The sequence below is a fragment of the Megascapheus bottae genome, chromosome 7, assembly GCF_031878675.1.
Source record: "Megascapheus bottae isolate mThoBot1 chromosome 7, mThoBot2.hap1, whole genome shotgun sequence".
In the NCBI taxonomy this organism is placed as follows: Eukaryota; Metazoa; Chordata; class Mammalia; order Rodentia; family Geomyidae; genus Megascapheus; species Megascapheus bottae.
The window spans coordinates 77,831,663-77,844,870 of NC_143515.1; the positions used below are offsets into that span (position 1 = coordinate 77,831,663).

The 13,208-nt window shown below is 38.7% G+C and overlaps 1 protein-coding gene across 1 annotated transcript in view; it reads left to right on the forward strand.

Moving 5' to 3' along the window:
* Rock2 (Rho associated coiled-coil containing protein kinase 2) overlaps positions 1 to 13,208 on the forward strand; it is a 90,556-nt gene that overhangs the window by 50,262 nt on the left and 27,086 nt on the right. The window contains exons 8-15 of the mRNA XM_090337440.1: positions 4,355 to 4,446; positions 5,636 to 5,795; positions 7,002 to 7,062; positions 8,800 to 8,811; positions 10,558 to 10,637; positions 10,741 to 10,789; positions 12,663 to 12,798; positions 13,102 to 13,193. Coding sequence (XP_090193566.1) covers positions 4,355 to 4,446; positions 5,636 to 5,795; positions 7,002 to 7,062; positions 8,800 to 8,811; positions 10,558 to 10,637; positions 10,741 to 10,789; positions 12,663 to 12,798; positions 13,102 to 13,193 — 682 coding nt within the window. The remainder of the gene's footprint in view (positions 1 to 4,354; positions 4,447 to 5,635; positions 5,796 to 7,001; positions 7,063 to 8,799; positions 8,812 to 10,557; positions 10,638 to 10,740; positions 10,790 to 12,662; positions 12,799 to 13,101; positions 13,194 to 13,208) is intronic.

The following is a 13,208-nucleotide window of genomic DNA, read 5'->3' on the forward strand; positions in this document are numbered from 1 at the left end:
AGTATTTTATTTACATATGAAATGAATATCTCTTATTAGCTAAGTTGCGTTTACTTCATGTTTATTCTTTTCCTGCTGCTAAGCATAGTATGAGTTACATTCATCTTTTTGTGTGTGCAGCTCATTTGTAACTTAATTCTTATTTAATTTACGTTTCTAATAAAAAACAGTAAAAACAATGCATTTGAAAGAAAACTTTTCTGTTCACATTATACCAATTAATCTATATCATTCTTTACAACTTTTGAGAGGTGAGCAGTTTGTGTAGATGTATATTCAACAATAATCTTAAAAAGTATTTATGTCTGTATGAAATTAGCTATGTCTGTATGCCCTTGTCCAACAAAATAATGTATAACTAGTGTGCTTGCACTAGTTAATTTCACCGTTTTCAAGAACTAATGAAATTGGGAATCACCCATTTACATCTTAATTTCTAATCATGTCATTTATTCAATGGGTATCTCCTTAGCCTTCTGAGTTTTTTTTTGTTTCTAAAGTAAGTAGGTGGAGGGACCGGAAGTTTGGCCTAGTGGTAAAGTACTTGCCTAGCATGCAGAAGACCTGGGTTCGATTCCTTGGTACTGCGTGCATAGAAACATTGGACATGGTGCTGTGGCTCAAGTGGTAGAGCATTAGCCTTGAGGAAAGCCCAATGACAGTGTTCAGGCCCTGAGTTCAAGCCCCAGGACTGGCCAAAAAAAAAAAAAGAAAAAAGGTGGAGAAATAAATTTAGATATTTGTTTCCAGCAAAAAGAATTTATTTAAAAAAAGTATTTAAGCTCAGCATATAGTATCTCCTTCCCAATCCTTTTTTATTTGCTCTTCAATAGAAACAAGCCTGTGAAGATTCCGGTTTTCTTTTTTCTTGTGTAGTAGTGGGTTTTTTTTTTTTTTAGCAGTGGTGGGTAGTGGTTGTAAGGGAGATTATTTTAAGAAACAAATAGGCTGGGCATTGTTGGCTCATGTCTATAATCAGAGCTGCTCACGAGGCTGAGATCTAAGGATTGTGGAACAAAGCGTGTGGAGGCGGGAAAGGCTGTGATGCCTTTTTTTTTTTTTTTTTTTTTTTTTTTTGCCAGTCCTGGGCTTGAGCTCAGGGCTTGAGCACTGTCCTTGGACTTTCTCAAGGCTCTACCACTTGAGCCTCAGCACTACTTCTGGCTTTTTTCTATGTATGTGGTACTGAGGAATTGAACCCAGGTCTTCGTGCATGCTAGGCAAGCACTTTAACCACTAGGCCAAACTCCCGGCCATACCTGAGACTTTTTTTTTTTTTGCCAGTCCTGGGCTTGAGCTCAGGGCCTGAGCACTGTCCTTGGACTTTCTCAAGGCTGGAGCTCTACCACTTGAGCCTCAGCACTACTTCTGGCTTTTTTTTCTATGTATGTGGTACCGAGGAATTGAACCCGGGTCTTCGTGCATGCTAGGCAAGCACTCTACCACTAGGCCAAACTCCCAGCCCCCCTGTGATGCTTTTATGTCCAATTAACCATCAGAAAACCTGAAGTGGTGCTGTGACTCAAAGTGGCCAAGTGCTAGCTTTGAGCAGAAGAGCTCAGGAATAGTGGCCAGGCCTCCAGGTCAAGCCCTGTGCCTGACCAAAAATAAAGAAAAAGAAACAAATAGCTAGACATTGGTTACTCATACTTGTAATCCTAGCTACTCAGGAGGCTGAAATTTGAGGATTGTCATTTGAAGCCAAGTCCAGTCAGGAATTTCCTTGAAATTGTTACCTCCAGTTAACCAGCAAAAAGCCGGAAGTAGAGTTGTAGCTCAAGTGGTAGAGTGCCAGTCTTCAGTAAGAGTATTCAGCTAAGAGTATTTTGGCCCTGACCCTTGCCCTAGTACTGGCACCCCCCCCCAAAAAAAAAAGGAAATAGAGGAACAAGATATGAAAATTTGCCTTAGAAAGATTTTTCTTCTTTGGTCTCGGTTTGCAATTTTCTTCCTGAAGTGCTGCTTGTTTTTGCCAGTCCTGGGTCTTGAACTCAGGGCCTGAGCACCATCCTTGGGGTTTCCTGAAAGCCAGCACTCTACCATTTGAGCCATTTCTGGCTTTTTTCAGTGTATGTGGTGCTGAGGAATCAAACCTGGGTCTTTGTGCATGCTAGGCAAGCACTCTACCACTAAGCCAACTCCCAGCCCCTGAAGTGCTGTTTTATACTGTGATAGAAATTATAGTAAAAGACCAACACATACCCACAGTCTAAACTTCTTCATCACTTTGTGATCTCTAGGAAATGGTTACCTTTGGGGGAAATAATTCTGCCCATCCATAAAAAGAAGGGCTCAGATTCATAACGAAGGCTATTTCTAGTTCTAATGCACTACAGTTCCTACTACAGCATAATTGTAGCATAAAACTCAATAAGTACTATGTCAGAGGTGCTGTTAGCACTATAGTGGCTATCATCATACATATATTTTTGTATAAAGTGTTTTTGTTGGAGGGGAGAGAGGGAGAGAGAGGGGGAGAGACTGATTGCTTGCTAGGCAAATGATCTGCCACTTGAGTCATTTCACCAGCTCTCAAAGTCAAAGACTTATTTTTGAAGAAGGGTCTCACATTATTCCAGATTGGCCTTGGCTGTGATCCTCCTTTTGTGTTTCCTTTTGTTGCTGGGATGACAGATTTGTGCTACTATATATACCTAGCCATTGTTGAAATGGTGTCTTCTCAACTTTTATACGTAACCCTTAATCTTCCCTGTTTTCTAAAATGGGCTTGACTCACCATTTACAACTTTTTGTATAATCTCTTAAAGATAGAATTCTGAGATTCAGTTTTACAATTGATTTTTTTTGGTAGGGGTAGGGAGGGTCATGGGGCTTTGAAATCTAGTCTGGGCTCCGTCCCTGAGCTCTTCAGCTCAAGGCTACCACCCTACCCCTGGGCCTGGATGTTGTCTCTGATCTCTTCAGCTCAAAGCTGAAGTGAGCCACAGCCTCACTTTCAGTTCTCTAGTGATTAATTAAAGAGTCTTTCTTTGTATTGCCCAGTCTGGCTTTGAACTGTGATCCTCAGATCTCAGCCTCCTGAGTAGCCAGGATATAGGCATGAGCCATCTGCACCTAGCTACAATTGATTTTTTCAGAGTTCTTATATCAATATATACTTCAATTAGCAGGGTTCCCCCCCCCCATTAAAAACTGAACATTTGGCCTAGTGGCAGAATGCTTGCCTAGCATGTACAAAGACCCAGGTTCAATTCCTCGGTACCACATACATAGAAAAAAGCCAGAAGTAGTGCTGAGGCTCAAGTGGTAGAGCTCTAGCCTTGAGAAAGCCTAAGGACAGTGCTCAGGCCCTGAGCTCAAACCAAGGACTAGCAAAAAATAAGATAAAAAAAATAATAAAGTTGATTTGTGTTTGTTAGTCATTCATTGACTACAATTTTAAGATTTATTAACTGTATGGTTTATGAACAACTAATAATGATAAACTGAAAATATATCCTGTATAGTGTTTGGTTAGGGACTAATGGATGATTGTCATGTGAAACAGGGCACACCATGTGTTAATGAAGAATACTGTTCATGGAAGATTGACTTTAGTAGTTTATTGTGAAGGGTACATGCTAAGGAGTGATTGTAGGTGGAGAAAGCTATTTTGAAAGTAATGTAAAGCCATAAATGTGGCTGGGAGCCATGTCCCTTTCAGCACAGTTTCCTGTCCTAGGAAAATGCTGCATGTAGGTACTATCTTTGCCCATACAGTGTTAATGAAAGTGCAAAGGAGAAGGAACTTTAAAATAATACTTTTATTCAGGGGATTTGTCAAACTTCTTTGTCTAACTTTAATCTTTCTTATATCCTGAGGGTAGGTAATCTTGCTCTTTGGCATGTGTTGGAGGAATTCTGTTCCTTAAAAGACTCATATACTTTGTTTGACACACATACAAGTGGGAGATTTTTTTTGGCCGGGGTGGGGGGCCAGTTGTGGGGTTTGAACTCTGGGTCTGGATGTTGTTCCTGAGCTCTTCAACTCTACCACTTAAGCCAACATGCTACTTCTGGTTTTCTGGTAGTTAGAGATAAGAGTCTGGTGGACTTTCTTGCCTAGGCTGGCTTTGAACCACGATCCTCAGAACTCAGCCTCTTGAGTAACTAGAATTACAGGCGTGAACTACCAGCGCCCTGGGATTTTTACAGTCTTTTAAATCTATCCAGAGATCACATACTGTAAAGTTGGATTGCTTATTTTTAACAAACATTTTAAGTTGAAGCTTTTGATGTAAAAAAGAATGCTTAGTTGTGATCTTATTTTGTTAAAACTGTTGAAATAAGTGGCAAATTTTTATTTTTCTCATAATTATATTTTCTAATAATTCAGTCTTACTGTCTTACTTAGGGAGGTACGACTTGGGAGAAATGGGGTAGAAGAAATCAAACAGCATCCTTTCTTTAAGAATGATCAGTGGAATTGGGATAACATAAGAGAGAGTAAGTCAATAAATCTTACGTATTTCTAGTTCATTATATTTGAAATCTCAATTTCCTCTTTTAATACAGCAGGCTTGTTGGTATGCCTTACGGTATTTCATTTTTATATTAAGAGATTTTATCTTAGGGTTTCTTCCTCTGGTAATATCCATATTTTAGCAGCTAATTAATATGTACTTATTTAGTAGTACTTCCCAATTCTTTTACCTAGCATACATTTCTTATTTTATTATTATTATTATTATTTTGTGGGTCATGGGACTTGACCTCCACCTGGACGCTGTCCCTGAACTCTTCAGCTCAAGGCTACTGCCCTACCCTTGAGCCACAGCCCCACTTCTCGTTTTCTGGAGGTTAATTGGAAATAAAGAGTTTCAGGTCCTTTTTTGCCCGGGCTGGCTTTGAACCTTGATCCTCAGATCTCAGCCTCCTGAGTAGCTAGGATTACAGGTGCACCTGGCTCACTTCTTAATATGTTGAGTAAGAATGTATGGCTCTCAGTAATTTTCATAAATGATGGAAATGTAGTTTCTTAATTTGAATGCACTTGAGTAGAGAAGACAATTATTTATGGAGATCATAATTTTGGAGAGCATAATGTTTCTGTTTCATTTTACTTCATACATGGCATTGAGTTAAAGATAAGAATATTTCAACTAAAGAATGTAGATGGGGCTAAGAATTTGGCCTAGTGGTTGAGTGCTTGCCTAGCATGTACAAAGACATGGGTTCAATTACTTGGTACCACATACATAGAAGGAAAAAGCTGGAAGTGGTGCTGTGCCTCAAGTGGTAGAGCTCTAGCCTTGAGAAAGTCCAACAACAGTGCTCAGGCCCTGAGTTCAAGCCACAGGACTGGCAAAAAAAAAAAAAAAATGGAGACAGTTGAGGACCTTAATACATGTAGAAGTTACTACTATCTGTAATTTTTCTCACCTGGAATAACATTAGCAAATTAAATAATTGTTAATGTACCAATCCATATTTAAAGCTGACCTAATAGATTAAAAGGTTTTTTTTGAAGTTTAATTCTGGGAAATAATAAAATGGTAGATATATTACTAAAATTTAATAATAAATAGGATGTTTCATATAGTTACACATGACTTAATCTCTCATAAAAATAGAGTTGGTTTGTGTCTTCTATTTTGGCTGTGAATGAACTAAGGGATTTCTTTTCTTTTAACAGCGGCAGCTCCTGTAGTGCCTGAACTCAGCAGTGATATAGACAGCAGCAATTTTGATGACATTGAAGATGATAAAGGAGACGTAGAAACCTTCCCAATTCCTAAAGCTTTTGTAGGAAATCAGCTGCCTTTTATAGGATTTACCTACTATAGAGAAAATTTGTATGTGATTTGTTCAGTTTTGTTTTCACAATCTCACTCTTAATGAGGATATCTTGAGATGAAATAATAGAGGATTATTGTTAGTTTTTAATTTTGATTTTTCTTAAAGAACTATAAGAAATGTCCTTAATTTTATTTCATCATTGATATTGAATATTACATTTATTTATGACAAGGCAGTTTTCTAAATTCTTTGGAAGATCTAGGGTAAGAACTAATAATTGCTTTTGATGAAGTTATAGTCAGAAAGAAGGGTAGAATGTGATACTTGCCTTTGAAAAGGTGCCAAAAGAATTAGAAAGGGGAAAAGGGTCATATTTTCTTTTGAATGGAAGTGAGGGGAGTTAAGTGAGGAAGCTAAGTGAGGGAAGAGGCATTTTAGCTGTGTAATAATAGTGAAGGATTTTGAGTGGGAAGACTAGGGTAAGGCTGTAGGGAGGGCAGCAGAACATTATGGGGAGGAAAAGGCTGGAAGAAGTTTGGATGTACATGTGCATCGGGAGTAGTGGTGTAGTTCAGTCGGACACAAAGGATGGCCTGAGGAAACCATGGTTCTTGGACAATAATCTGTGTGATTCCTACAGAGCCTGGCAAACAGTCATTCAGTAAATTTTGGTTGACTGAAGTCAACATAAATTGAATGTGAAATAGAATAGATTGGAGTTGGAATTTAGGGGAAGAATTGCAGTGAATGCTGTGTACCTTGTCTAAAGGACTTGTGACTGACAGGTAACAAGGAGCCTCTGAAGACTGATAAAAACAGTTGAGGAATTGTATGTAATGGTTGGAGTGACCAAGTGTCACAGTTTCCCCAGGTCTATTTCCCAGGATGAGACATGCGATTTTTATGATAAAACTAGGAAGCTTGGTCAAGAGTATCAGTGCCAGGGGCAGCCCCATCAGATTGGCTGGTGGTGGGAAAGACCTAGGAGAAGTTGATAGTACAACATGAGTGACAATTTACTTTTAAGACATGCAGATTGTGTGGATAATAACTGTGAGAAAAGAGTTTCTTTGTAGAATATGGGATAGACTGTAATGGTAAGAGAAATTCAAATGAGATGGAGAAGAGGGAAAAGAGTTTTATGTAGTAATTTAAGTGAAAAGAATAACATACCTTTGTGATTGATACTTAGTTCTGGAAATAACTTTTGAGTAAGACAAATTAGATTAAAGTGAAATACAACTATTCTCCATTCCTTTTAGGTTATTAAGTGACTCTCCATCATGTAGAGAAAATGATTCAGTACAATCAAGGAAAAATGAAGTATGTATACATTTTTAACTATACTAGTTGTTTCATAGTAATAAACTTTAATAATAATAATCAGAGTTTTCTTTGTTTCGCTTTTCCTTTTTTTTTTGCCAGTATTGGGGCTTAAACTCAGGGCCTAGGCACCGTCCTTGGGCTTTCTCAAGGTTTGAGCCACAGTACCACTTGTGGCTTTTTTTGTGTATGTGGTACTGAAGAATCAAATCCAGGGCCTTGTGTATACTAGTCAAGCACTCTACCACCAGGCCATGCTCCCAACCTATAATGATGAGGTTTCGAAAGTTCCCTTGAAGCCAGGTATCATTGACCTTTACTCCTAACTACTCACATGGCTGGGATCAAAAGATGTGATTTATGGGACCGGGAGTTTGTCCTAGCATGTAAGAAGACGCAGGTTCAGTTCCTCGCTTCCACATACATAGAAAAAGTTGAAAATGGTGCTGTGGCTCAAGTGGTAGAACTCTAGCCTTGAGGATGCCCAAGGACCATGCTCAGGCTCCAAGTTCAAGCCAGGACTGCCCCCCAAAAAAATGTTATTTGAAGCCAGCCCAGGCAGGAAAGTCTTCAAGACTGTCTCCCAGAAATGCTGGGCTGGATTTGTTGGCTTAAGTACTAGAATGCCAGTTGTAAGCAACAAACCAAGTAAGAGTATTTAAGGCTCTGAGTCTAGCCCTGGTATCTGCACTCATGTGTGCGTGTGTCTCAACAAAATGGAACTAATAATAATAATAATAATAAAATCACTTGATTCTACTTTTGTTTTTTTGGGGGGGGGTCAGTTATGGGGCTTGAACTCTGGGCCTGGGTGGTGTCCTGGAAGCTCTTCAACTCAAGGCTGCCACATACCCCTGGAGCCACAGCACCACTTCCAGTTTTCCGGTGATTTAATTGGAGATAAAAGCCTCACATTCTTTAGTGCCCCACCTGGCTTTGAACTGAGATCCTCAGATCTCAGCCTCCTAAGTAGCTAGGAGTCATAGGTGTGAGCCACTGCGCCCGACTTTGATTCTACTTTTTATTGCAAGCTGGCCCCAAACTTGTGATCCTGTTGCTTCAGCCTACTGAGTTTTGGGTTTCTAGGCCTATATCATGGCACTGTACTGGAATTCATGATGCTACTTCTTGAATCATGAAGTGACATTTGTTGTTTGATCCATGTCACCATAACATTGGAATTATTCATTTATACAGTTTCATTGTTTAAGACATGATAGCTAATAAAGAGATGGGTTGTACATGCTTTCAGGCTTCCTTTAGTAGCAGAAGTGATAGATTTATAAGCAGCTATTAATAATGTTTAGAAAATTTTGTGGTCCCGATGCAAAAGCACAGATGTAAGGTACAAGGTACAATAAGTCAGAGGGATTCAAATTCTGAGTTTAAGAAGTGGCGCTGTGGCTCAAGAGGTAGAGTGATAGCCTTGAGCTGAAGAGCTCAGGGACAACAGCCAGGCCCAGGGTTTAAGCCCTACAACCCATAAAAGAAAAGAATGCATTTCTATAAAGGATATTTTTTATCAGCCATAGTATTTTGTGACTGCTATGATTTGTTGCTGCATACAAAGCTAAATCATACCTGCATACATGTAAATGGCAATGTTAAAACAAATTTTCCTTAAGCTCAAGATGAAGTAAAACACGGATTGGATAATTTTGGTCTGACTTGGTGTTTTAGGAATTTTATTAGGCATGGCAAGCATTTTAATGTTTTCTGTTTTTTTTTCTTTCATAGGAAAGTCAAGAGGTATGTTGTCAAATACATTGAAAAACTGAGAAAAGCTCATCAGTCTAGCAGTGTTTTAATATTATCACTTCCCACTTGTTATTTGGAATAACACATCTGCCTGAGAGAAGGGCCAACCTTTATTATGTCAAGTATCCCTCTTGATTTTTTTCCTTGTCGTTTTAAGTATGTTATGTAATTTTCTTGGTCAAATATATACAGTAGCCAAAACTTCTGATTAGCTTGTAACAATTAATGTGCTCAAATTAATGCACTGTCAGTCCGTCCAGAACAGTTAAACTTGATTAGTTTGTTAGCATATATATCTTATTTAGGGACCACAGTGGTGTTTTCTTAAGGTACACGAGGAATTAATTTTGAGATACCACAGAGAACACAGCCACTGCACAGCACTGGGAATGCTGCATATTAGCTGTACTGTCTTGGCCTGAAAATTCATGAGATGAAACTTGAAAATCACCTAATATTGTACCTAATACACTACAAGAACTTAGAAATTTAAATCCTTGAAATCACCTTTTTAGGGGGGAGGCAAGTCCCAGGGCTTGAACTCAGGGCCTGAGCACTGTTCTTAGGCTTTCTCAAGGCTAGAGCTCTATCACTTGAACCAGAACACCACTTCTGGCTTTTTGTATGTATGTGGCACCAAGGAATCGAACCCGGGTCTTTATTCATGCTAGGCAAGCACTCTTAACCACTAGGCCAAACTCCCAGCTCAGGAAATCACATTTTGAGACACAAATTACTTAATAATTTTTAAATTTTAGTTTGTTCAAAGACTAACATAGCTATGGAAAGCTAATAAAGGACTTTTAAAATAATTAGCCATCATTTATTTAGGACTCATTAATTATAACTCTTCATAGTAGTGTACCCCATACTGGAGAAAATGCAAAACAAATGCTCTTTTTTGGTTTTGATTTTTTTTTTTCTTCCAGTCCTGGGGCTTGAACTCAGAGCCTGGACACTGTCCTAGAGATTTTCTCAAGGTTAGCGCTTTACCACTTGAGCCACAGCACCACTTCCGGGTTTTTTTTGTGTATGGAGGAATCAAACCTAGGGCTTTATGCATGCTAAGCAAGCAGTCTACTAGTAAGCTATGCTTCTGGCCCCTAATTATGTTTAAAAACAGCAGTACATTTCTTGGTAGTCTTGGCAGATATTCTGTATATTTATTTCACATCTAAAACTTTTTTTTTTTTTTTTGCCAGTCCTGGGCTTGAGCTCAGGGCCTGAGCACTGTCCTTGGACTTTCTCAAGGCTAGAGCTCTACCACTTGAGCCTCAGCACCACTTCCGGCTTTTTTGTATGTATGTGGTGCCAAGGAATCGAACCCCTTGAAGCATGCTAGGCAAGCACTTTAACCACTAGGCCAAACTCCCGGCCCACATGTAGAACTTTTATCTTCATCTCATAAACAAAGGCAACGACAGTATTTTCAAGTAAAAGAAGAATCTGGATAACAGTAGAGTCTACCAAGAGATGTCTCTTTTATTAATACTGATTTTGAATCTTATTGTCAAAGCATTGCTCAGCCTAAGTAGGAGCTTCTCCATTTGCGTGTGTGCACATGGGCGTAGGTGTGTGTATGTGTGTGTGTGTTGATAGAAAATAAACAATGATGTCTCCGCTGCAGATAGAAGTCATAGCATGCAGGACAGATTTCATAGGAGACTGTATTAAGTAAAAAAAGCAAAGTAATGATTATCTTTAAATAGGACTAAAACTTTTCTTATTTTTTGACAGATTCAGAAAAAGCTATATACACTAGAAGAACAACTGAATACAGAGACTCAAGCCAAAGAAGAGTTAGAACAAAAGTGCAAGTATGTCTTGTACACAAATGGTATATTTTAAAACTTGGAGTAATTACAAACTTACTTTAAGCATATTATTAATTCGAATTACTGTTTCTTTTTAATTCTTTAGATGCATTAATATTCGCCTAGAAAAAACAGCAAAAGAGCTAGAAGAAGAGGTAAAAAAACGACCTTATCCTTTTTGCAATACTGGGTACTTGTACTTTTTAATCTTAGTCACACATGCCTTGATAGATATTAAAATTTACCTTTGTAACAATGAGGTATAAAAATTGTGTGGTAACTTCTATTACCTGAGTGTCATTCTGTTTTTGTTTGGGTTTTTTTTTTTTTTTCTTTTTTCTTTTCTTTTTTTTTTTTTTTTGGTCAATCTTAGGGCTTCAACTCAGGGCCTGGGCACTGTTGTTGGACATTTTTTTGCACAAGGCTAGATCTCTGCCATTTGAGCCACAGCACCACTTACAGCTTTTTCTGTGTATGTGGTACTGGGGCATTGAACCCAGGGCTTTATGCATGTTAGGCAAGTGCTGTACCACAAGGCCACACTCCTAGTCATCATTTTGTTTTTATAGAGTTAATTTAGTATATGTACATATTTCATATTTCAAGTTTAAAAAAGACGTTTTTATTGTTATAACATGATTTAGACAAAGTGACTTTTTTTTTTGGTCCAGTCCTGGGCTTGAGCTAAGGACCTAAGCACTGTCTTTGAACTTTCTTAAGGCTAGAACTCTACCACTTGAGCCTTAGCACCACTTCCAGCTTTTTTTTCCCTATGTGTGTGGTACTGAGGAATCGAACCCCAATCTTCATGCACGTTAGGCAAGCACTCTCCCACTAGGCCAAACTCCCGGCCCCAAAGTGACTTTTTAAAAAATTTGTTTTGGTGCTGTTGTCAGGGCTTGAACTCAAGGCTTTATACTCTCATTTGGCCTTTTTATTCAGAGCTGGTGCTCTACCACTTGACCCAGATCTCCAATCTTACTTTTTATTTTTTAATTTGCTGTCTATAACATTTTACCTCCCATAAGTTAGCGTTAAATAAAAAGTGATAGAAAGGCCGGGAGTTTGGCCTAGTGGTAGAGTGCTTGCCTAGCATGCATGAAAACCTGGGTTCGATTCCTCTGTACCACATACATAGAAAAAAGCCAGAAGTGGTGCTGAGGCTCAAGTGGTAGAGCTCTAGCCTTGAGAAAGTCCAAGGACAGTGCTCAGGCCCTGAGCTCAAGCCCAGGACTGGCAAAAAAAAAAAAACAACCAAAACAGACAGACTTGGTCATAATTTTTAAAGAAGAGTGTACTATTTTATGAAAGTGAGAAATAGAGGGCCGGGAGTTTGGTCTAGTGGTTAAAGTGCCTGCCTAGCATGCATGAAGACCCGGGTTCGATTCTTCGGTTCCATATACATAGAAAAAAGCCGGAAGTGGTGCTGATGCTCAAGTGGTAGAGCTCTAGCCTTGAGAAAGTCCAAGGACATTGCTCAGGCCCTGAGCTCAAGCCCAGGACTGGCAAAAAAAATAAATAAACTTACGTTTATTAAAAAAAAAAAAGTGAGAAATAGTTTTAGAAAATAATGTCAGATTTTTTTTGGGATTTGGACTCAGGGATCTGCACTTGCTAGTCAGGCATCCGAACCACACCTCTAATCCATTTTGTACTGTTCATTTTTGAGATAGGGTCTCACTTTTTGTCTTGTATCATTTTGAACTTCTGTCCTTCTATTTATTCTTTCCATAACAGCAGAGAAAATAAGCACATTTTTGTTGTTGTTGTTGTTGTTAAAATGGAGTCTTTCCTAGGCTAGCCTTGAATCCCAGTCCTCCATAACTCAGCCATCCATGTAGACAGGATGACAGATAAGTACCAACTGAGATGGTGTCACATATTTTTTGTACCTGTGGTATCCTTGAAGTAGGATCCTCCTGACCCATTGTTGGATCAGTGACAGCTTTAATTTTGGAGGCCCCTTAAATGAAGTTTTATTTCTGTATGCATACATTCTTTTGGTGATAACAGTAAACATTATTTCAGATTACGTTACGGAAAAATGTGGAATCAGCATTAAGACAATTGGAAAGAGAAAAGGCCCTTCTTCAGCATAAGAATGCAGAATATCAACGGAAGGCTGATCATGAAGCTGACAAGAAGCGGAATTTGGAAAATGATGGTTTGTGGTCTAGAATATTAACTACTTATCAAGAAATATATTCTGTATGTCTTTTTTTTTTTTTTTTTTTGCCAGTCATGGGGCTTGAACTCAGGGCCTGAGCATTGTCCTTGAGCTTTCTCAAGGCTAGCGCTCTACCACTTGAGCCACAGCACCACTTCTGGCTTTTTTTTTCTATGTATGTGGTACCAAGGAATCGAAGTTGGGTCTTTGTGGATGCTAGGCAAGCACTCTACCACTAGGCCAAACTCCCAGCCCTCTGTCTTTTGTTGGAAATTGCCACTAAAGTACATTTTATCATAGTTAACAGCCTAAAAGATCAACTTGAAGATTTGAAAAAAAGGAATCAGAACTCTCAGATATCCACTGAGAAAGTAAATCAACTCCAGAAACAAGTAAGTTGATCTATT